Below are 25650 nucleotides of genomic sequence, written 5' to 3'. Positions count from 1 at the left end.
TATACTTAGATCAAAATATTTCGATTATGTTGCTTGCTTTCCAAATGGCCCGGTATTTTTCAAAATCATGATTACCAAAAGAAATATTTATTCATGTGCAAAGATAAATCCGAAGGATTTACTCATTTAAAATGTTCATTCATGTTTAAACTTCAACTGTCTTTCCTTCACAATATACATTCACTGTTAACTTCCAAATCTTAATGATGCCAGTTGTGATTTCCAAGTTTGACTTGTACCATAGGTTCTCATGTTTGCTTATGTGTAGAACTGACTTGCCTGAGTATGTATTGACAGGTCCAGCTAACGAGATGGTAAAAGGTTCACCTTTCATGACCACCTGGTATCATCACTCTTTGATTGTGATTCAGGAATACCTGCTCGGGATACATATATGCTTCAAGCAGTGTCTTTTTCATATTAATTAATCCGACCTATTCGTGGTCATTATTTGGTGTATGTGGTTTATGTTCATTTTAGCCATTTCAAATATTCATATTTCATTTTGTCAAAGAGTATTCTTTCGTAAATTATTTACAGTAATGCGATAGTGTCCACCCTTATAACAATCAATGTTATCTTTAAAGGCCACGAGAAGCGGAAAGAATATTTCAAATGTACCTTTCAAAACCTTACTTTAAGGTTGAATAGATTTGTGGATAATGCCATTATTATATTCTAAAGGTGACTACAGTTTAAAGGTGCCCCGTTTATCCGAACGCCTCTGTTTTTATTGAAATCGTCCGGATAAGCGAAGCAGTAAGAAACGCACAAAGAAACGAACATAGTAGGCATCAGACATAATCTTTGTTGATACACAGAAATACATATCAGTGCACACAAATTACAATGTCTCATACCTGTTCATGCCCGCTTGAAGAAATCAGTAACAGTCTTTTGCACTGGCTGTATAGAAAAGCGAGAGGACTTTGCTGTAAGTCATCTTCTCATTGTCGCGTGCACACTCGTAATAGCTACATGTATTAAAATCGGGTGGTCCACTTAATTTGTTAATGCTCTAGGTATCGATCACTGGATTGATTAGTCCAGACTCGATTACTTACATGCATATTTACAGACAGACAGACAGACAGTTTATTCAGTATTTTAGGCCAAACGGCCCATACTACAGTTTCATGTTTTTTTTTCAAAATTTGCATGCGTATCACGTTTTACCTCTAAAAAATAGACACATTTTTCAGAAAACGTGCAACGGAGACAAAAACATCTTCATTCTTAGAATTTAAAAGATTTATCATAGAATGTTGATCCTTATGCCCTGTACATAAATTTGGAAAATATTTATTTCTCATTTCTCGGTAGTGCTTGCACATAAATAACACATGATATTCATCCTCGACCTGATTGCTATTACATTTTACACATAAAATTTCATTTGGATTTACATTTTCACATTTACGTTCAAACTGTACCCTGAAATCATGCAAGGAGATTCTGAATTTACAGAAAGCTGCTCTCAAGGATTTGTCATGCAGTACAGTGAAATATTTTTCTGGCTCTAGCAACGATTTTACAAAAGCATAATGGGAAAGATAATTAGATGAATTTTGGAAAAATATGTCTATTACTCTTTGTTTCAAAATTAAATGAAAACGTTTTTTATCACCGACATCCTGTGATATCCAAACATAAGAAAACCCTCACTTAAAAAGCATATTTCTGATATCAGACACCAGCTGTTCTTACCTTTATCATCTGGTTGTTTTAACATGCGATAACATTGATATGGGTATCTATAAGCATCCATACGTAATAACTTTATCCAATAGTTGACTGCTCTTAATTGTGTTGAAACAAAGATAGAACATCTGCCTTTATCACCAAGAATCGCTCTGTTGGAAGCATATTTACCGACACCTAAATATTTCTTAAAATATAAAGTTTTTATTTTTTCTATTGAGTCATGGTATTTTAGACCTCAAATTTCAGAACCATATAATAGAATGGGTGCAATCTTATTATAAAAAATTGAAGAAGTCACATTAAATGATATAAAGTCATTTTGCTTGAACAAATTATACACGGGCATCATTGCAATCTAGAAGATATCACCAATCCTAAGTACGTATGATATGAAACTACCTTCATAGATGTATTACAATATGTCCATTTTTCAGATCTATTTACAATACCACAGTTTCTAAAAACAATCACATTTGACTTATCTAAGTTCACCGTTAAGCCCCATTTGGTACAAAAAGACTGTAATACATTTAATTGTTTCTGTAAGCCACTAACTGAAGAAGATAACAAATAAATATCAACTGCAAAAAGGAGAAGCATTATATCTATAATTTCCTGAGAAACAAATACACCATGATCACATTCATTTCTGATACAAGTTCATTGATGAAAAATATAAATAACACTCTGCTAAGGACACATTTCTGTCTAACACCACTTGAAGTTGTAAAACAGTCAGTAATACATTTGTCAATCCTGATATATGATTTTGACTGATGCCTACATATTCTTTAATACACTTGCTATATTTCATTAAAAGCCTTTATGAATCAATACATACAGCATTTTTTTCCTATCCACATAATCAAACGCCTTTTTAAATCCAAGAATGCGCAGTAAAAACGCCCCTTTGGTCTGCTTAGGTATTTAGTACATACAGCTTGCAGAACAAATATATTGTCTACTACTGAAAAGTTAGGTCGAAATCCTGCTTGGGATTCCGATAATAAACCATATACATCAAGCCATATCCTGATACGTTTTTTTCAAGTATAGCAGGAAATTGTTTACTGGTAACATTTAATATTGATACCCCTATAATTGCTGGGTTCCAATTTGTTTCCAGACTTATAAAGAGAAATTATCATTCCTATATTCCATGCATTTGGAAATCTAATTAAACAGTAGTTTGAGATACGGAATTATAAACTGACTTATACTCTTCAGGAATTCAGGTGACATTCCATCCATACCAGAAGCTTCACCAATCTTAAGTTCATTCAGTGCTTGTTTAATCTCATGTTCACTGATTTCACCTGACAAGAGTTGATCCGTAAAAGGAAAGTCATTACAATCTGCGCACGAGTGAGAATCTAAATATTCGGATACTAATTTATCAAATTCACACATCTTTGTTGTTTTTGTTGGGCTTAGGAGAACCTGAAAGTATTTGTACCACACTTCCGGTGCTACATCATGTCCACTAGCATTGCCCCTCAAACAATTCTTTACAATCTCCATATTTGGCAGGGGCATATATTTCATTACTCAATTTCATCTTATACCGTTTTGGTTTAAAGTGCATGTCTTCTTATATTCGGATTTTGCGTTCAAGTATCTTTTGGATTTTCATCACATTTAAAAGTTCTAAATTTATTTAAGAGGTAATACTTCTTAGTCTTTAATTGTAGACATCCCGTATCAAACCACAGCGGTTGATTTGTTTCTATACCTCTTCTTGAGCATATACATAATGCACCTGTCTTTTCTCTACAGGAAATAAGTATACTGATAACGTGTCAATGGTAATATCCACATCAATTTGTAATGAAGAACAGAATTCAATAAACATGTGTGTAGACTCCTTACTTGAAATGTGTCTTATATAATCAGGTATTCGCTCACGTGGCAAACGATATTTGGGAACAGTTGTAATTAAAATAGGAGTTTGTATCTCATGAACATGATTATCTCCCGGTACAGGAAACCAAAATAGTTTTCATTGAACATAGCACTGGCAAATGGTCACTTTCTGTTACTTTGAACAGACAAATTAGTAACATCAGCGAGCAAATCAGAAGAGATGATAAAGTAGTCAACAGTACTACACCCAGTGTGTGAAACGAACGTAAAATCACCAACATTATCTGCATCAAACGGTCCATTTACAATATGGACAGCTAACAATTTATACATATCTAACTGATAATGACATTACAGTTATCTCCAAAGTCATACATGATTTGACTATGTTGATCTTGCAACCTGTCTATACCATAAGACTCATCATTGTGGTAGACTGGGGAGTGCTCAGGATGGATGTATACAAATACCAGGAACAAGTGGAAGGATAGCTGTTCGTTTGTGCATGTGAAATATAAAGTATTTTCCCACTGACAGTAAACTCTTTCGAGATAGGAAGACATACTTTTGTCTTTTGTTTCCAGAACGTTTAGCACTGCTAACAAAGATATCATATTCATTAAATGCAGTCTGCAGCTCATTTAATGAATCAGTGGGCATTGTTTCAAGTAAACAATATATATCAAACTGTTGACAAAAATCAATAAATTTAGTATACGTAACTTTTGCTTTAAGGCCATGTATGTTCCATGTACATATTTTGATCGTTTCATTTTTCGTTGTTTTAATGCAGACAGTATGTAGGTCTGCTTCAGTATACTGAGAGATCTGAGAGATTAATGTATCAGTTCCTGAGGTAGAAACATGTAAAGGTAACTGAGTAGAAATAGTTGTATGGTAATCCTGTTCCCTGGTGGTACAAGTATTTGCCTGAGAATCTTTTGAATATTCAAAACATATTTTGAATGAGTCCTGGCCGGAATCCTATTTTGGAGAGATAGATTCTACGACAGCTTCTGTGAGATGCCTACTCTGGCCTACTTGTCTGATCTCGTTCATCTCATCGTCGAACATATAGACAGCACCATCTATTACTAGTTAGTCATAGTTCATGTGGGCCACTTTACCACCATTTCGTGCAGCCTTCATGAAGGGGAAGAGTTGGGATCTAGCTCCACGTTTTCTCAGAGTCTTCCGAGACTCTGAAGTCTTTGGTACCCTTGAGATTCTTTTGGGCAGCATCCAGAACGGCACATTTATCTTTATAGAAGGTAAATCTGACAATGATAGGCCGACCTCCAGACTTTCAATAGAGCCTATGAGCTCGCTCAATGGAAAGAGATGAAGCATTATCGATATATAATGAAACTTCCATAAAATCTCTAACACACTTTTCACTCTCATCCCACTTCTCTCCTCGTTTTTCTGGTAAACCATGGAATATTAAGTTTGACCTTCGAGACTGCGCCTCGAGTTTATCTGCCTTGGCTTCGAGATCAGAGACTTTGGTTTTCAATGACAAGTTTTACTCTTGGAAGACAGAGATTTTTTTATCATAGTCCTGGGCAAACTTGTGAAACGTGTCATTCAGTTGAGTAATCTGATGCTGTATTGAGGCCAACGTTACAGCAAGCTCACTCAGTGTTGTGGTATTGGGGTCAGGGGTTATACACTGCCCAGACACATTTTGAACTGATAAACGCATTTGAATCCTGTCTGATGTTGATTTAGGAGGCCCTGGGATTGCCTCAACATCTCCAGAAACAAGTAGGAGTGTCATAGAAAGAAGAATCAGACGCAACCACAAACGTGTCCCGGTATTGTTATACCGGGGTGCATGACATGGCCTAGCCTACCACGTGGTAAGAAAGGACAAGCAGGCAAGCAAACAAACGAAAAGCATTTGTGTTTAATATTTGTTACCACTGTCGACGTTGTCTTGCAGGATGGCTACTGTCCAGTTGTGGCGTGTTGCAATGGTTCCAATGCTGTTCTTCATCAATGTGATCAATGGTCTGAAGAACGGCTACGTGATGGAGTTGAACTACATGTGTAAACCACGACCAAAAACAGGACTGATGGCCGTCCCCTGGGACTGCAATGGCTTCGTGCAGTGTAACCATTATTTTGCTATATGGACAAACTGTGCTAACAGCCTCGTGTTTGACCCCGTACAGCAGACCTGCGTGTCACCGCCTGTGTCAGGACCTTGCAGGTATCCAGAAGGTAAGCAGAGAAGTGGCGGACATTTTTATCTATCGGTCAGAACACAGTAAAAACATAAGTAAACTATTTGATGTTATTTGTGGCATGTAACATATTTGCACAAAATCAGAAAGCATGAAATTAAATGAAACTAGAACCATTAACCTCCAAAGCCTCATTTTCGCTTAGCTTTTATTTAAAGTTCGAAAAGCTGGAGTAAGACTACTGGAAATGGCGGTATTCCTCTCCAGGCATCGGGAACATTGAAGAGACAGTTTATAATTGAGGGCTTAATATTTTCAGAGAGAGCCAAAATGTTTTGCCCTGGGATGCCTGGTCTGAAGTTCCTTCACCCCAAGAGCTGCGCCATGTTCTACGACTGCAGTCAAGTGGTTCCCCAGTTCGGCTTGGGTCTGTATGAGAACGAGTGCAAATACCCCCTACTGTTTGACAAATATGAACAAGTATGTAAGGAGCCGGAGGAAGCCAAATGCGGAGACAGTCCCAGACCACGTGATAAATGTGAGTACACCATCTTCATGGTATCGAAAGTAGAAGACGGACATGTAGCGGTCATGTAAACCTGACATTAGATATTTCAGTCTGACATTGGATTTGGCGTCCAAACCTCTTTAGAAGCAATGTGAAAAAGAGTTACAGATACTTTTATTACCACCACCACCACCAACAACAACAACAATATCCTCAACAACAACAACAACAAAGAACAAAACAAAACAAATAATGCAAAAGAAACAACTCTTCAAAAAAGGTAGGGGAACTGTAGCTGCAATGTACGATTGTGGAAATTGAGAGATATATGGGATTGAAAAGCCTGACCATGCACAGATGCAAGACAATTATCGGAACACATGGTCTACACTGATTTATCGTCCTGCCTGAAAACGTCAAGAAGCATAATGACACCCCATGCACGTGTAGGAAGCTCCTACGTTGTGCACGTGCTTCAAATGCATTGTGTTGCATGTGGTGATTACGTGAAATTATGCAGCGTACACAAGATTAATGTTATTGTAATGTTCCTCATGAACGTTTCTTTCTACCAGACTTCAACGTTCCCCTACCTTTTGTGAAGAGTATAAATGAGAAAGGAATACGCAAAGGATTCCTCTCGGTAATGCGTCAACAGTTGATCATCAGGGCCAAGAAGCTCTGGTAGAGATACGAGAATCAGTCGTAAGTTAATGTTAATGTATGGCAAATAAGACGGTCATAACACTACGAAAGGTTCGAAAACCTAGCCCAGGACCTCTGTTTTAGACAGAAGCTATAATTCCAACAATAGTTGTTGATAGTCCCATTGCCTTGTGCACCCAGGTTCCTACCAGCTGGAGTGTCTGGACGAGGCGTGCAAGGGTCTTCCCGACGGCAAGAACCCAGTTGTTGGCAGACTCTTTCTTCCTGACTATCTTGAGTGTGCCTCCCAGCTTGTGGTGTCCAGGTCAACTTGTACGGGGGATATGGTCTTTGACCCTGTGATGCTTCAGTGTTCAGGGGATGTCAAAAGTAATTTACATATTTGAATGTAGTCATATTTAATGTAATGTTGAAGCATCTTGTAATACGTTCACTGGTATTTTGGTGAAGTGCTACCATCAAGCTATGATATTGACGAGTACTCTTAACACTCCGTCGCAAACGCGCAGAGCGATGCTCTTGCTGTTTATTAATGGATTGTCTGGTCTAGACTAGATTATTTACAGACCGCCGACATACAACTGGAATATTCGGTGCGCGGTGTTAAACAACGAAAGCTAAATGAAATGAGACAAAACTGAATATCGTCCTATCAACATAAAACGATTTGATAATGCACCATAACTACTGCTTTTAACTATTTCTAATACCACAACCACAACAACTACTTTTGACCACGTCTGTGACTGCAACAACATCGACTGCTACCATCAATAATAACTACCATTTTCCTACAGCATCGATCATCAAGATCTGCGAGCGACTCCCAGGCCTGAAGTTCCCGGCGTCCACGAGCTGCTCCAAGTACTATGACTGCAGTAGGCCATCCTGGGACCCCGCCCTCGATCCCTACCAGAGGGAGTGTCCGTACTTCCAGCTGTGGGATTCAAGCACGTTTGTATGCAGTCAGTACACCACAGTCAACTGTGACAGCAGGTTCGAGCCAAGGGCGCCATGTGAGTCCTTCTGATTCTTAATTCGTACAGAAATAATCACGTGAATACAAAATGCCACATAGAAAGTCACCCTTTCTCAGTGGAAGAACAGATTTTAGTACTTTCTTGGGGGTGAGGTGGCAGGGTGGATGGAAGTATGGGGAAGGGGCCGGGGGGTGGGGTTGTTGAGTCCCATCCGGGAATCAAACTCCGTACTTTCACAGTTTGTGGTGCACTCAGCCAATGCGGCTTCTACAGTATAGGTGTCCGCCAACAGGTGTAGATCACATACCTTGTGTACGCCTCAGACAAGTGTTCACTAGTCGAACGTTATGGAAGTACACGCTATGCCATTTACACGTGTTAGAGGGGTACACAATGTATAAGATCCGGATTCCCACCTGTCAGACGTCCATATGTTGTAAAAGCCACGTAGGGAGAGTGGATTAAATATGCTGTCTTGCCGATTTGGCGTCTGGATAGGGCTCAGCCTCAAGAAGTGCTAGACACTGTACTTAACCTACAGTGTGTATTTCCAAAAACAAAAACAATAAAGGTATTTTTTATTTGTTATCAACAACTAAATCCATACATGACAACCTGTGTCTAACTTCAGGTGACTATACCGTGGGTCAGTGTGCCACGGGCACTTGTATCCCATGTGAAGCTACCTGTGTAGGAGCAATGGACGGTAAAATGGCCTTCCCAGGCGACAGCAGCAGGTACATCGAGTGCAAGGACGAGAGGACCGTCAGTATCGACGACTGTGCCGGGAACTACGTCTTCTGGGCTGACCAAGGGAGATGCGTGGACCCCAGTATTGGTGAGTAGTACAGCCCAAGAGTTTAACAACCAATTTGCGGGTTCATGTATACTTCACTTATAATATTTCGGTGAGCAATGCGTTTGTTATGGAGATAAGTACATTTGGCTACGAACCTTGACGATTGAATCAAACAACATGAAGCGTCATAAATCGTCTTGTTGACTGCAGTGTCAGATATTCGAGACTTTTCATGAAATGAGGTTCGATTAAAACTGGTCAAATTTCTAAAAAATCAAATAAAAAAGTATTTCCTTTGCGAGGTGATCATGGCGAGCTATGTTATAAGTCCCAGAGAGACGTGATGATTTGCTTTGCAGACTTTGCGCCTGGTAGCTTGTGATTGGGGGCTGTTTCGTAAAGCCACCTTAGCATTACGACAACAGAAACTATAGCATAGGCTTACAGACGCCTTAGCGCTAAGGCCGTTCTGTAAATGCGGACCCTGGGTTCACACGGACACCAGACACCATTTCCTCTCAAAAGTCGAAAATATGTAGTATACGTAATGAAAGATCCGTGAAGGCATCCTGCGACGATTCCATACAATGCCTTCTTTTTGTGGTCCGCAGTACCCGTGACAACGACGACGGTTATGCCTACAACTACGGGGAAGATCACAACAACTGTTGCAACAACCACTACAACTGCAACGACTACAACTTCGACAACAACGACCCCTACGACGACTGTTACAACGCCCACAACCACCACCACCACGGTTACTCCATCGACAACTACAACCACTGTATCTACTAGTACAGACACAACTACAACTACTTCATCTCCGACAACTACACCGACGACATGTACCGACAATGATTGTATAAGAGACAACAGGATAGCTGCCCTGGAAGAATTTCAACGGCAAATTCAGTCAGGTAAATAACTTAATTTATCAGTATAGAAAGCAATCAATTCCATGTAATTGCAGTGCAGCACATCTGTGTAAATAAACCAGCAAAATAAATTTTGAGAAACATATTGCCTGCAAAATGTGATATTTCCATACCGTTGTTCCATGCCCAGTTTTCAGGATGTGGAACCGAGAAAAAGATTTAAGTAATGATTCCAACAATTTAATAACATCAGCTTGCTTAAAATCAGACAGACACAGAGTCCCATTGTCACAACCGGAAAATGTTCGTCGGAACAAATATTTCTTCAAACTGAAGCAAATGTTTTAATACTGTTACGAAACTGGCTTTGCGGAGTTGTGTCCCTTGGCCGTACCAGAAGGTCATTAATGATTGTTGTCAGTCTCGTTACAATTATGTTTCTGAATTTGTCATCACAATCTCTTGGTCGTGGATTATTTTAAAGTTGTAAGCGTAAGTGATATGCTCTGCAGCAGTTTTATCTGTTGTGAGGCTGATGTGTTGTGATATAATTGGACTACTGTTCAGAGCGGCGTTCACCCAAGCTAGCTGAATAGTGATGAAATGCTGAATTATATATGCTACACAACTTATTTTTCCATCCCAGCATTACCTTACTTCGTGAATGAACTTTGTTTTGCAGCCAACAAATACTGCTTTCCTCCCCCGAACGACCAGTCCAACAGAATTGTCTCCCTTTCCTATTCCGCGGGTATTACCAGAGCTTCCTACACATGTCCTACGGGCCACGCGGTATGTGGAGTTGCTGCCATAGGGACGTGTGAAGGAGACCGATGGAAGCAGCCCCCTGGACGGTGTGTACAGAACGTATGGGGCCCACCGGTAAGTACATAGATCTCTTCTGTATATGTTTTGGTGACGGAAAAGCCAGGAGTCTACAACGCTAATAATAAGTTTAGTTTTACACCGCATTCAGCAATAGTCCAGCTATATAATGGTGGGTGACATAAGAAATGGGTTTCACACATCGTACCCATGTAGGAAATCAAACCCGGATCTTCGGCGTAACGAGCGAACGTTTCAACCACTAGCCCCCAAACATAAGGCATTTATACGAAGACTATATCTGACGTCGAATTAATAGACTGCTTCCCCAGTATGCGGGTTGGTGCGATTGGGTGTCCAAAATGTCTTTTCCTCATAGTTTATTCTAAGAGAACTAACGTGAATCCCCATATCAAACTGATTTAATACGTCACTTTCTAAAGCTCACATGAGGTATCCTAGCTGTTAGAGTGTTCACTGGTTACATCAGGTGGGCTTCACTGTCTTATTGTGGTACACTTCGGAAATAAAATTTATATGAGCAGAATTGCTGAATATTTCACAGTCATAAAGCCGTAGCCAGTCACTCATCATAAACAATGCGTGGACAATGTAATACCCCGATTGGTTTTTTTATGTGATGAGGCTTTGCGTGACATATTCGTTTCAGCTGACGGTCTCCGACATCCAGATCGGATGTCCCCTGAAGCCATGGTCCCAGATCCAGGTCATGGGCACTCTCAGCAGCTTCGCTTCCACGTACGTTCTCGTCACTCAAACAAGCACAGGTCTCGTTCAGGAGATATGTTTCCAGATTTCTAAATGCTCCATAATACGAATATGACGGTTATCGATGTTATAAGTAACGTTATACCTCATGGTCCGCTGTCAGTCTTCGTGGCCTATCACAATGTACTGACACAACGTGGCATTACTTGATGTAATTGTTTCGTAATGAATTGTTTTCGGAATATGAAGCTCAACAATTAAAGTCCAGAAAAAAGACTCAATACTTATAAGAAAGATTTCTAAAGCAGAGAAGGCCGAAGGCCTTCGAGGGTCCAATGCTTGCCCACTTACTAAGGTCAGACCTCAAGTTGAAGCAAAATTTCCGTCCTCATTTGGAAGCTGATAAATGGTGAACTACACCGTGCGCACAAATACATGTCACAGTTTGGTAATTTGCTTGAAATTCTCTACTCCATAATGTTACCCACTGGCGTATAAGGGAAAGCAAGACGAGCAGTTAATAATGAGCATTGATTGATTTAAAATCAATAGCGAGCATATATCAATTAATGATTACAAGGTTCAGTATATTAACCATTGCGGGAGAGGGCTTTTCTAAGTTGGATAACTTGTGCCCAATCCCTTTCTTAATGAATGAAATATGTTTAAATCAATTAATAAACATTGCATTTCAGAAGCTTTAACCTGATGAAGGAAAATACTTCACTTCTTGAAGTAACCTTCACCTTCGTGGATTCAACGTCACCTTGCCGCGTGGAGGTCAGTCACACGGCAGCGTCAGGTGCCATTAGAGTGGGGTCAAAGGACATTGACCTGTACCCTGGAGATGGCCTTGACCTGAACTTGCGCTTAGGAATGAACGAATATTTTGTGAGTACATATTTATCAATAATAATTTTGAATGTTTACAGGCTATGCTGAACTTATAGTTGTAATGAACGTTTTAATTTGAATTTTTCGTGTTGGACAAAGTTGAATTATGTAAGATTAGCTGACTGAGCATGCGAGTGAGTGAGTGAGTGAGTAAGTGAATTGAACGCCGTTCCAAGCACTAACCCTGTGCTATCACGGCCTGACAGCTTGATGCCTTATTATATTTTTACTATAGTTTCATAAAGCAGACTGGAAGCATTGTGTGTTTTCGAAATATCTTAACTTCATCATAAAGCTTGAAAACCTTTAATAAATGTTTTTGAGCAATATTTATATGTTTCCTTTGCATTTGGTAACGTTAGAGAGTATTTGCGTCATATAATTACAATGAAGCCTATTTCGTGTGCAATATATCCAATAATTTGGGTAATATGGAACTTGTTTCCAGGTATATGTTAACGATGTCCACATAGCACCTGTTCCCTATGCTGAGCCTCCAGCCACAGCTGACCGTATAGTGCTGGACCAAGAGCTGCAGATGGGCAGTAGACTGGACATAACACACTCAAGTAGGTTCCTTGTCATCCTAGAACGTTGGACAACTCAGTGTATTGTAAGTCCACTCTATTGATAACGCCCTTGACTCATTCGCTACAAAAGCTTCGTCCCGGAATTTGTGTCACCGAGGGGTCTGTTCAGAATTTCTCAGGTACGTGGTAGAATTGGACACAAAATTAGCTCTAGTGTTGAATTGATCCAGGCTACAATCAGAGTACAATTCAAGTACAATACCTCTACCCTGGTATCTAATATATGTAGGTACTCTACAACAAATAACAGTAAAAATGCAGTCAGTAAAGAACCTTTAAAATTATGATTTTTCTCTACACCGTCCGAAAATGTAATTTAAAGAAAGTAAATCGCTTTTGATGGAACATGATAAAGGGAATAGCGATTATTTTATTCAACATCAAAGAAAGTACGTCTCTTTCAATGCATATCTACTTACAGGGGTTCACATCTTACAAAGCAGTTTGCCACAGGGCAAGTGAATTTCAGAAAGTAAATTGTTCTGACTAGTTTTCCACTTGCCCTCATTGTTACGACAGAATCATGATGACGTAATTAATGAAAGAATTATTACGTCAACAAGGCACTTTATGTTAATGTTTTATGAACTATTTACCGAGAACTGATAAATAGCAAAGCACGATAACTCTACTTTATTGCCATTGTGAAATGTATTAACTATATTTTGAGCAGATATGAAATTATATGCAGTTTGAAACCAAAAGTGGAACATAGCTAGTAGCCCACGGACAAGTAAGATACCATTATTTCATTTCCCGAAATGAAAACTGACTTGTCCTATTCGTCGGGCGATGGGATTTTTGAACCCCTGATTTATCTCTGTTAAATGTGAACAAGCTTTGAGTAAATATTTTATCGGTTTATATGTAAAGCAACAAACGCTACAATGTGAAAACTGAAATGAATCCACCAGGAGAAATCGTCTTTACGGACCCCTTAGTATTCCCATATATACTTTGTTATCACGAATGGTCTACAGACCTCGAGCTCTGTCATGTTAGAGGCATCTGAATTAACCGGTGCCCAGACTACCAGTCTTGGTTCATTGAATGACATTGTAACTCGATACTGTCATGATATCAATCACTGGTTGGACCGGAATGCTGACATACGGCTGGAATATTGTTCAACACGTTACCTTTCCCTTAGTTCCTAAGCTGCTATAAAGGGAGGTAATTCATTGTCCCACCTTATTCTGATGCTTTGTCTATACCAACACCATCTACTGTTAAACCAGATATTCTACAGTTTGACACTGACGGCATTTCCGCCGTAGACCTCTCAACAAAAGGCTACATGATCGACGCCAAATTTTTCACCTTCGGAGTCGAGGCATGTGAAGACGTCACCGTCACATTAAGACTGTCGTCATCTGACGTCGATACCATCACCATCAACCTCGGCAGCAACGGTAACACCATGTCCACCGTCACGGCTTGCAGCACATGCTCTGTGATGACCACAAGACACAGTCCTCTAGCATGTTGGGAATCCAGACAGTTCTGGGTTTCCATATATAGCACGAACCCTGTGAAATTCAACGTTGGAACAGGTTTTGTGGACAGTCCTGAAGCCAATCTCATATTCAGTGGGGCGGGTTACCGACCATCTACAGATTTGGGTGAAGGCGCATTCCAGAAAGTTACCGTTACGTCAAACAAGGGCAAGGCACGATGGAGTATATGTAAGTACACATGTACTCAAATATTCGATATATTTTATACCCGATTTTACACCTTACCAAAGATGTTAGGGATGATTATACTTTTGGATATAATGTTATGAAATGTTATGATGAACACAAATATAATTTTGAAAAATAGATTTTCGAGAAAGTTTGGTGTATTGTGGAAATTCATCAGTAGGACATTCAGTTTCTGTATAACGTTCAACAGTATTCTGGTCGACTCAGACAATGGCAAATAGATGATATGTCCCATAATTACTAACAGCACTTTTATAACTAACACCAGAGTCGGATCATAGCTAGCAGCGACGCATGCAGGTCTACAAACTGTATTAGGTCTACACAAAATAGACGACATTAATCAGCATATTTCCTCATCCTATGAAGGTAGAATAAATGTTTCCACGAAGAAAGCAAATGAATGAAACGAAGGATTTCAGGGAATTATAGGTACAACGTTCTTGTTTCTTGTCTCCACGCGGAAATTATTTAAGGAATTTTGCTTTGCCAAGAAGGTAAAATAGATCTTGTTACGTGTGATCAGCTCTATGCCATGACTAGTTCATATGGAGTCTTAGGCATAATATTAACCACTTATTCAAAGATTTGATGTTTTGATGTATGATATGGGTTCGAATCCCGGTTAGCCCAGCTTATGTTTCAAGGTTTGCAGGTACCATGAACGTGCTCATGTAGTCCAGCCAAATGTCTGAGATGGCGTCAAGCCGGAATCAATCACTCGAAACTGCAATATGACCGAGGCATGACTAATGACCAATGTACCCAGACTTAAAAGTTCAACTGTAACTTTCTATCCCAGCTCAGCCGGACATCGAGCGATGTGGTTCCCCGCGTCCAATGAGTAACAGTCTTCCGCTACTTCTGCCGGAAACTTCCGAGGTACAATACCGGTGTTCGGAGGACTTCGCCTTCTGTGGAACCTCGGATAAGATGACATGTGCTAAAGACAATCTGTGGAAGGGGCTTATGGGAACATGCGTGAAATCCACATATGATAATATTCAGAAGGTAAGTGTTGATAAGTAGAGTGTTATTCCAGGATCTGTTTCTGTCCGAAATTTTTGCACATACCATGTGGTACATACCAAAACATGAGTCTCATTAACGTATTGATATGTAGAGTGTTATTCCGGGATCTGTTTCTGTCCGATATTTTTGCACATACCATGTGGTACATACCAAAACATGAGTCTCATTGACGCATTGAGACAAGGACCTACTTTTCAGCCGATCCGAATTTTTCGTCTGAAAGTGACAAAAGACACCACAAACAACTCTGGTTACACTGAATTCCTATTCCTTGTTTCAAGAAAATGATATTTACAACTGAATTTTAATTTTTAACGTTGATATAATCGTATTTCTATATTTTATGTCGAGGTTTAGGCAGCATACCTTAACTGAGAAATCACTGCCTGCTCCCATTTGATGAGGTCGTAAAATGATTCACAATGCATCTGGCTCATTGGTTACACCTGCCATGTGTTTTTGTGCGCTTATTCAGTGTAGTCCTGTAACGCACAATGAGACTGATACAATATCAGTCCCGTAACAGACCGCCAAAGGTTTCCAGCGTCAGAGCCCTGTTTTGAGATTTCTACGATTTCCAGGTTTCCCTTTGTCAGAGCTCGCTGAACGACACAGCACGCTGTACGACGTGTTTGGAAGGATTAGGAGCGTAGTGTTGCAATGTGCAAGTGCTTAGATGTATCACATCGTACTGATTAATATTTACGTATCCAGTTAAATGAATTAGTCTGAAAATTCTGGACTGGTTATCGCACTACGTTGCGCAATAGGACGGAACCCAGTAAAATGGAAACGAGGTTGTTCAGTTATCAATGTTTTGACTTGAAACACAGAAAGACACCACAGATATCATATTACGGTGGATGATGGGGTACCAAATAACGATATCCAATATCCTATCTCCCACCCACCGTGTATTTTCATTTTGACTCAAAATAATGAAAAAATATTAATTATGAAAAACGAAGAAGGGTATCTTATTTGGTATACTTTCCCCGCTCCAGTGGACCTTTATGTTATAGTTCACTAAGAGGTAATCTTAGTTCTTCACAATCGTACAATGTGTGATGATGAAAAACTGTTTCCGGAGCCAAGCAACTGCATTTGAATAAAAATTCATCAGATTTTAAAGATTGTTATCGATGGATAAAAATGGTTCACACAAATAGGATACACAAATCGTTTCTGGTATTTGTATTTTCTTTCAAAATCCTATTATGCTAAAAGCACACACTGTTACACAACAAAGTGGACTCGAATTTCATTCCTTGCTCCACTGGACAAAACAACCCAAACTTACTTTTGACGCTTGGAGGTTAACAACAACGTCACTATATGATCCTAACGGGTACCCATTGCCGGATTCACTGCCGGGTCAGTATTGGAGTATGTCGTAAGTCACTTGCCTGTGGGGACACTGCATGTAATATTGTGGGGCAGGACATGCTCCCTTAAAACTGTCAGGCGTTAATCTTGCCAAAAAAAGAAAAACGGTTTGACACACATCCGCTCTCAGGGATCAATGCTGCTTTACTTCACCTGTGGCAGAGCTCCGCACGCGATACCATGTGCCACCCCATCGTTCGTCACGCAAAAGACGGGAAGTTCGTGTTCTTCCAGTATTCCTCACATGTATACAATGTATGAAACCCATTCCTGGAATATTGCTAATCATTTCGCTCACGTCCTGTCTTCTCACATCTCTGAACAAATATTAGCTATTATTAGGAAAGCATATTTTTCTGACTACCTGATTGGTCTATAGGTGATCACGTGACCGTCGACAGTAAAGCAGATTACTTCAACATAGTAACTTGAGTTACTGTGACGATATTCTATTGTTTACATTTCACAGGATTGTTGACATAACGTTATTGGTTTGTAGTGAAAATAAAATTACTTTTCTTGACTAAGTGAACATATTTTGGTTTTTAGAAGCTTTGTTTTCGGTAATTACATGACAAAGCAAATAGTGCCGATGAATCGGTCAGTACCTGTTTTTGTATGGACCAGCGAAAAACAATATTGACCTCAAACTTCAATACTGCTTTTGAGGTCAATCTTGCTTTTTTAGGGTCCAAAAAAGCAATATTGACCTCAAATCAATATTGAAGACTGGCGTCAAGATTGTTTTTCGCGGGTCCATAAAAACTGGCATTGTCTGAATTCTCCAGTCTATAATTGTATATTAAATGTTAACTTGTCTGTGTCAGACATTACATTTCTGTGTTGACGTCTGCAGCCCCCAGCTGGTCGATCGTCCATGTTGAAGATGAAGTGCAGGTTTCAAGAAAGCTCGGCAGTGTCACTTCATTTAATGAAAGGATCTCAAACGTATGTTGCGTGTATCATTTTGCTAATAACACCTTCTGTATTGCTTGTAACGTTTAATCAAGCCTTCCACTTTCCCCCGTCCAGAGGCATAATACATTTGCGTGTACACTTTAAGATGTGATTGAAAAAAAATCAAAGTGAAACAAAGCCAACAAACAGAGAAAAAACTGACAGAAAGTAAAATGAAACAAAACGGAAACAACAATAACGAGAAAACATTGCTTATTTCTGGTATTAACAAGGTTGAAGATTCAATATTGACACGCGTATCCTAAACACGACCATCCAATAACTACTTGTTTGTCACGCCGATATATAACTGGGATAATTGCTGACTGGCGTAAAACCGAACTAAAACACACTCTTGTTTGTTAGCATTTACTCCCATCAAACACGTGTGTAGTTTCTTTATCCCATCAGTTCATACCCATATTGATGTATTTACATGTTCACACTCTGGTCAGTGAAACGACTGACAAATAATTGATGTGTTATCCATGGAAGGTTTTATGTGGTCATGAATGTTCATTTGTGGACTTTGGCCCCTGTTCCGGGTTAGAACTGGTCTTCAACAGCCCATGCGTGTCGTAAGAGGCGACCACTGGGACTGGATGATCAGGGTCGTTGACTCGGTAGAGACATGTCATTGGAACCCAACTGCGTAGACAGATGCTCATGCTGTAGATCACTGGATTGTTTGGTCCAGACTTGATTACTTACAGACTGTCGTCATAAAGATGAAATATTGTGCGGCGTAAGCTAAAATCACTCATTCACTAAGCCTCCCAAGGGTTCTGCCTGTCACCCGGCAAGGTTAGAATAGTACACACTGAAGACTTCTACCTTCGCCACAGTATACCTGGAATATTGCTGAGAGCGGCGTTTGACAAAAACACCTGCTTCAGTGCAGACGGTTGATATCTAGTTAGTTAATTTCTGTTTTCAGAATAACAGTTAAACTGAGCGATCTGGCTGGGGACATGAATCTTGTGATGACGATATCTCAAGGAGGGTTCGACTTGCATCGTGTGAAGGGTGGGGTTCAGATAGACACAGCTAACGTCCCTGGTGTGTCATTCACGACGGGAGAGGAGAGACACGTCGTCATCTACAACTCTTACACAGGCTACAAGGTGATGAGTCATACCTCGATATGACCATGCTCAGATAGTTGCAAAACGACAGAGATGTGAGTTGTTATCAGCCGCTTGTAACAATGCTTCACAAACAACTCTGATGTAAAAGTCATTGTGATCAACCCTCGCGCATCCCAATAGTCAGTGTCGTGGACCAATTCACATGCATCGCGCAATCAGTATGTAAGGGATGGCCGATCTGGCCGATCTGACCTGTGTTTTTTTCCTATCTCTAACTGACCGATCTGTGTATCTCTATAACTATGGGGTGGGTCTCTGACTCACCTGTGTATTACCGATCTGTGGATCTCTGTATCTATAGGGTGGATCTCTGACTCACCTGTGTTCTTTTTTCCGATCTCTAACTGACCGATCTGTGTATCCCCAAATCTACGCGGTGGGTCTCTGACTCACCTGTGTGTTACCGATCTGTGTATCTCTATATCTATGGGGTGGGTCTCTGACTCACCTGTGTGTTACCGATCTGTGTATCTCTATATCTATGGGGTGGGTCTCTGACTCACCTGTGTCTTACCGATCTGTGTATCTCTATATCTATGGGGTGGATCTCTGACTCACCTGTGTGTTACCGATCTGTGTATCTCTATATCTATGGGGTGGGTCTCTGACTCACCTGTGTCTTGCCGATCTGTGTATCTCTATATCTGTGGGGTGGATCTCTGACTCACCTGTGTGTTACCGATCTGTGTATCTCTATATCTATGGGGTGGGTCTCTGACTCACCTGTGTCTTGCCGATCTCTCACTGACTAATGTGTGTATATCCAGGTATACGTTGATGGGCAGCTAGCCGAGACATTCAATCACACAGACACAGCTTGGAAGAAGGTCAAGATAGTTGATGTTGATGGTTTCGAGATGATGAAGAGAGCAGAGCTGGCACCAGCAGGTAGGTCACACGACTCGACAGTGGAATGGCTTGTCATATAGCTCAAACCTGGAAACACATATTTAAACACATTAGATGGTTCAGATATTCTCATATGGCAGACATGCTATGTGGCTTAACATTGATATTGATATTTAGGTATTTTGTATGGCAAGAAATATTGATAGACTAATATATTGATTATAAGGCGTGATATTTATAATGATATACAGATACCTTATATGGGTATCTGTAATGAGTATTTTGAATATATATTACACCGGTAATGAATATTTTGTACGGTGTAGAGATTATACAGGATTTCGAAATGAACTAAGTGATAATATCAATACTGATGTCTATCTATCTATCTATCTATCTATCAATCTATCTATCTGTCTGTCTGTGGAGAGAAGAGGACTTTCGTAAAGTAATCTTTCATGTATATTATGATTTTGATACGTCCTGAAATTGTTTTTGTCAAATGATTTGAATGATTTTTATCCCCTACCTGTCCCCTACTTTATGTCCCAGTGTCCGGTATGCCGACCTGCCCTCCCCCACAAATGAAGATACACAGTACCGTGGTAGCAGAGGATCGCACTCTGGGGGGCACGGCAGCGTACGAGTGTGTCCCTGACTTCACATTCTGTGGCGACACCGACACCATCACGTGCTCCAGTGACGGCAGCTGGAGAGGTGGACAAGGGTCATGTGTCCAGACCAGATGGCTGGTCAACAAGGTCTTCGTCGAAGAAGTAAGAGTATTCTCTTGGTCGAATTAACAGCCAATATCAGCATGAGAGATAGCCGGTTTGCATTAAGTTGTGAAACAAAGTACGATTGTATAGTTTCTCTTGTAATCATACATCTATCATTCACTTCAAGTCACCATACTGACACGTGTTTATTCTACAAACTATTGCATGATTTGTGGAAGTGCGATTAACAAAGTAATAAGATAAATTGTATTGTTCATTTAACGTGCTTAATGGCGAAGTTTGCGATGAAGACGTGTATAATGGTGACGCGTGTGATGGTGACGTGTTTGATGATGACCTGTCTACTGGTTCTGCGTGTAATGGTGACGTGTGAGATGTGACATGTATAACGGTGACGCGTGAGATGTGACATGTATAATGGTGACGTGTGAGATGTGAAATGTATAATGGTGACACGTGACATGTATAATGGTGACGTGTATAATGGTGACGTATGTAGTGTCTTGTGTTGTGTTGACGCGCCTGATGATGACGTATATGCTGTTGCAGGAGATGACGTTCCCGATCCCCGTGTGTCTCTACACCAATCCTGGGTCGGTGGAGGTAAAGGTTCAGCTGGAACTGAAGGGAGGCCCGTAAGTCCACAATAGTTGTGTCACAGACTCTCACACAAATATGTCCGATTATTCCACGCAGATCTACCTTAATTTAGCAGGTGGAAATCTATTTAAAATCATTTCAGAGAGTAAATGTCCTGAAATGTGTTTGTTCAGCAGCTTTAGGTCATACATTACTCCACAGTTGTGTTTATTTGTCTATGACAAACAAAACTCTGCCAGTGTGTTTGTAAGTAAAAAGCAAAAGGATTTCCCCGGTAGTATGTTTCACCTGTGCCCAGTGAATTTAACTCCGTTGGCATGGAAACACTTCTTGGTCTTAACCTTCTTACATCACATAACAATAGCCATTATTATTAGTTATTATTAACCCGTCTATGTCCACGCCCCTAGGTTCTACCTGGAACTCCGGCCCCAACACGCTGGGTATGACTCTCACAGACTGGACATCACCGAGGGGTTGGGCACCTTAAACATTGCCCTGACCCCAGACGCGACCCCAGTGAACATCCCATCGTCAGATCTCGTCGTGACCTTCACCTTTAAAATCTCTGCTGATAAAATAACTGTAAGCACCTCCAAAAAATTAAGAAAACTGAGCCAAAAGAACATAAACTCAGTAACAAACAACAAAAAATAGCAGTTTTCGCGTTTTGTAACTGGTAAAGGCCCTCATTGCTCTAAATGCAACCCAATAGACGTCCATTTGACAGATCGCGTCGTGATCATTATTCAGACATCATGCAACTGCAGCAATTTGCTTTACTGGTTGGAACTAATGCGATACATACTCACAATTAACGGTTGGGGATCTCTACTGTCACTGATATTAACTGTATTTTCAGCGAGATACGACCATTGTTGTAAACTGAAATATTACATTGATGAGGTTTCCCAGTCATTACTACCCATAGGAATCATCACTATGGACAACATGACGTGAATTCTTAATGACAAATAGTCTGTTTGTATCCATATCAAACGTCCTTGGATACAACTAATCATCTGTTAAACAAAAGAGGTCACAAGATTTCAAAGGCTTGGACATTTCAGAAAGGTCGATGCTGATATTGATGATACAAGTATAGAATTACAGAGAACAGAGTCCGGTTCTGTTGCTGGAACATAGCTGAGCGTGCGTTAGAACAAAGAAAGCACTGAAACGCAGTAGCTGACAGAAATATGTCTACAATCAATACAAAGGTTTAGACTCAGTAGTGCAAGACAACTGTTCCAAACTAGATTTTGGAAATATTTCATACATTTTAAAGGTGTTGTTTACACATGAACTGATGTATTGTAAAACAAATTCGTAACGTGGGAAAGATCATTGTCAGGAGTTCAATAAATGATAAAACACAGTGCAAATTGGCGAATTCTTAACAAAACCTTTAACCAAAACACAGCTCTTCATATGCACGGCATTTGCACACGCTTTTTAACAATTGATGAATGATCTGCGTGCTATTCATCACCATACAGTTCCAATTGGTTCCCCGAGTTTAGTGAAAAAATTCACTTCGATGTAAACTTATATATTTACATAAAATAATATGTGTGCTTTAACTGAGTCTAAACTTTTGATGGGTAGTGAATATATGATCAGAAGTAGTCCCACTACTCGAGGTAATTAATCATGAACACCTCATCTATCTCCTTTCTGATGTTAAACAATTTACCGTTACTGAGTAGCCTAATGGACAGTGTCTGCCCGTAGACTGGAAAATCAGTGGGTTGATCCCCTACCCTTTACGTCAAAAGACGTTAATAGATGATACCGTTCATTGGTTGCATAGTTCAGTCGTCTTTATGTAGAGGCACACGTGACAAGCTGTCCAGTCTGGGCGCGGCGTAATACATCATTCAGTCATCTGCTTCTTTTTTCCAGTATATGCTTGGGACGAAGGTCATCACGGAAGTGCCCATCACATACTCTTACTTTAACACGCTGGCCATTGGGAGAAAGGGGATCCTTCTACAGACTGTGACCATGCGCAGTCACGTACAGTCTAGATGATTGAGATGTGTTTTGTGCAGCAGTTAAAAATATGATATAAGAATAAGTCAAGTCAAGGGTGCCACAAGCCACTGTGCCCCGGTTGTGTCCCTTGATTATACAGACATCCTTGGTTTCGAATGCAAGGGTGTATTTTTATTCGGGTGTTTGTTGCTTGCTCCATACTTTTCGATAACACCCTAACATGCTATGAGGAATTCATTTGTTTTCAGTTCATCTATATTTGACATGACAAATCAACCATAATAACGAATAAGATGTTGCTTGACTGTTATGTTCGATAACAAATGAATTTGTTTGATCTTTATGTTATTTCGGTATAGACGGATTTCAAATCTATATTGATGTGTGTTTCACTGTAACAAGGAATGTCTTGACTGAAACATTTAGAAGTTGGAGCACTATGGGGGGATAGATGATAGCAACAGTATGATGAACAACTTCTTTATTACAAATGATCTTTCGTTTGACAACCACTTACATCGAACTTACCTTTTGTAATAAAGAAATTGGTCATCAATTTATTTATCATATAGGGGATGTCGTAATGGCAATAGCTTTAATAACGCATGGAATACCTCTTATACCCCGTGCACCAGTATGCGTGATTGTGCTTGTTGGATTGAGAATCTAGTGTCTCCCACAACGAGACCGTAGAATGATATTGGCAGAAAGAAGGAATACCAAACAAGTTATAGTGATATCTTGCGAGAAGGCATGTCTCACGCCTGGCGTAGCTTGTAGTGGTGTTATAGCGGTTCATATAACTGTACTGTAAAATGTTCTTCTTGTGCGTGTGCCCTTTTGATCATTGTTTTAGTGTGGTTATAGTCACTGTGTGAAAGGTTGGTCCAGTTTGGGTCTTCACAAACTCGAATTGACAGATCAAGGCGATCTGGATAATTATAATTGTCAGAGGAACTATACATGGAGCAGTTTGAGATATTTAACTGTGGAGCACAGTTTCTCATATTGAAACAGGTCGGACGAACTACTGTCGAGACGTTGAATTAGAAGTGTCAGACGTGGAGCACAACGTTCATATTGAAACTGGTCGCTCTATCGACTGTCCAGACCTTCAACGAGAATTGTCAGAGCAGCAATGGTGCGGTGTCTTATATTGAATCAAGTCGTACTATCGCCTGTCTGGACCTTGGATGAGAATTGTCAGAGGACCTGTGGAGCACAGCTCTTCATATTGAAACTGCTCGTCAGAGGACATGTACCTCTTTAAAGCGGTCTGAATCAATGCAAAATAACACTGAAGCTCTTGAGGTCACCACATGGATTAGTGAGATCACCGTGACGACATGATAATTTATATTGAGGTTATTATGACATGTTATAACATGATATTTTCCTCTGAGAAAGTGCTCATGTTATATCACTGAACCATTTCGATATATTTATAATGTTTACTTCAGGAACGGGAAGATGATATTTCAGTACACTGTAGCAATTACTGTAACCTTATTGGTAATTTTTTTGTGATTATATTTACACAAAGAACCATAAACGTTATTTTATGATACACTAAATTGTATATGACGGTGCATAAAATTCGAACAGAATACTGCATCTAGGGTGGCATCACCGACTACTTTGACGATACGGAAACCAGTACCGTGACTCAGATTCGTTCTGACTAAGACATGGTATTTGAGCAATCTGTCGTGTGGCTTGGAGTTTCATCAAAACAAAGATTGTGAGGCAACAATTTGCATCACTTGGGTTTCTCCTGATTCACCTTGCATCATATAACTGAAATACTGTTCAAAGTGGTTTAAACCCATATAATTAACTTATTTACAGAATTGATAGTATTTATTTTCCCTGTGTGAAACAACTGTGCCCGTAAACCATTTGTATAAATCAACTATCGTCATGGTGCGTCTGTATGCTATTACATATCCATGGATTATGCATGAATAAAACAGTATTGTAACAGTATTGTAACAGTATTGTAACAGTATTGGCGTGGAAATAAACAAATAGCCATCGTTTACATCGTTTGTGTTTATAATTAAATGATACTATACTGACTGAAAGTAAGTCTACACCCATATTGATGGAGGCAGAACATTATTTAAACAAGGAATGGTCATTCCGCGGTGAAGCATTTGACAGGGTGAGTGAGTTAATACTTGACGTCGGCAACATCTCAGCCATATCGTGACGAAAACAATTCATATTATAAAAAAGAAGACAATGTTGAGGAGTAAAGCCTGTCGACGATGTGCACTAAAAATACTAGAATATCACAGATATTAATTTAAAACTAGCATCAAAAACTAGAACATTATAATTAAAGAAGAACTTTTGACAGGGTATTATAGGCGATACTACATGTACGTTATATGTGTCTCCCAAGAGGTGATATCTACATGACGTTTCTAGGAAATAGGGCGTCGCAGTTTCACGATGTAGCTGAGAGAACTAATTTTCAAGTGTACCCTTGAAAAACGGTATGGGAACTTCATTTGTATTTGAAAACGTTTGGAGATGTATTGGAGTCAATGTTTATATGATAATAATGAATGTTTTGATAGTGCATCACAGCTTCCTTATGGCCA

The 25650-nt window shown here is 39.8% G+C and overlaps 1 protein-coding gene across 3 annotated transcripts in view; it reads left to right on the top strand.

The window, feature by feature from the left end:
- Window positions 1-25080, top strand: part of LOC137281896 (uncharacterized) — a 41556-nt gene extending 16476 nt beyond the window's left edge. For all 3 annotated transcript variants that reach the window (XM_067813603.1, XM_067813604.1, XM_067813605.1), the window contains exons 2-20: window positions 5513-5793; window positions 6076-6294; window positions 7111-7299; window positions 7728-7946; window positions 8542-8748; window positions 9321-9629; window positions 10270-10469; window positions 11083-11171; window positions 11837-12032; window positions 12484-12604; window positions 13864-14310; window positions 15134-15342; window positions 17606-17697; window positions 18644-18830; window positions 19622-19742; window positions 20256-20479; window positions 20993-21078; window positions 21454-21628; window positions 22949-25080. In XM_067813603.1, coding sequence (XP_067669704.1) covers window positions 5514-5793; window positions 6076-6294; window positions 7111-7299; window positions 7728-7946; window positions 8542-8748; window positions 9321-9629; window positions 10270-10469; window positions 11083-11171; window positions 11837-12032; window positions 12484-12604; window positions 13864-14310; window positions 15134-15342; window positions 17606-17697; window positions 18644-18830; window positions 19622-19742; window positions 20256-20479; window positions 20993-21078; window positions 21454-21628; window positions 22949-23077 — 3699 coding nt within the window. In that variant the 5' untranslated portion in view covers window position 5513 and the 3' untranslated portion in view covers window positions 23078-25080. The remainder of the gene's footprint in view (window positions 1-5512; window positions 5794-6075; window positions 6295-7110; window positions 7300-7727; window positions 7947-8541; window positions 8749-9320; window positions 9630-10269; window positions 10470-11082; window positions 11172-11836; window positions 12033-12483; window positions 12605-13863; window positions 14311-15133; window positions 15343-17605; window positions 17698-18643; window positions 18831-19621; window positions 19743-20255; window positions 20480-20992; window positions 21079-21453; window positions 21629-22948) is intronic.
- Window positions 25081-25650: the final 570 nt, after the last annotated feature.

Source organism: Haliotis asinina, chromosome 4 (assembly GCF_037392515.1).
Source record: "Haliotis asinina isolate JCU_RB_2024 chromosome 4, JCU_Hal_asi_v2, whole genome shotgun sequence".
NCBI lineage: Eukaryota > Metazoa > Mollusca > Gastropoda > Lepetellida > Haliotidae > Haliotis > Haliotis asinina.
The sequence above is the reverse complement of the archived record's forward strand: the minus strand, read 5'-3'. Positions and strand labels throughout refer to the sequence as shown.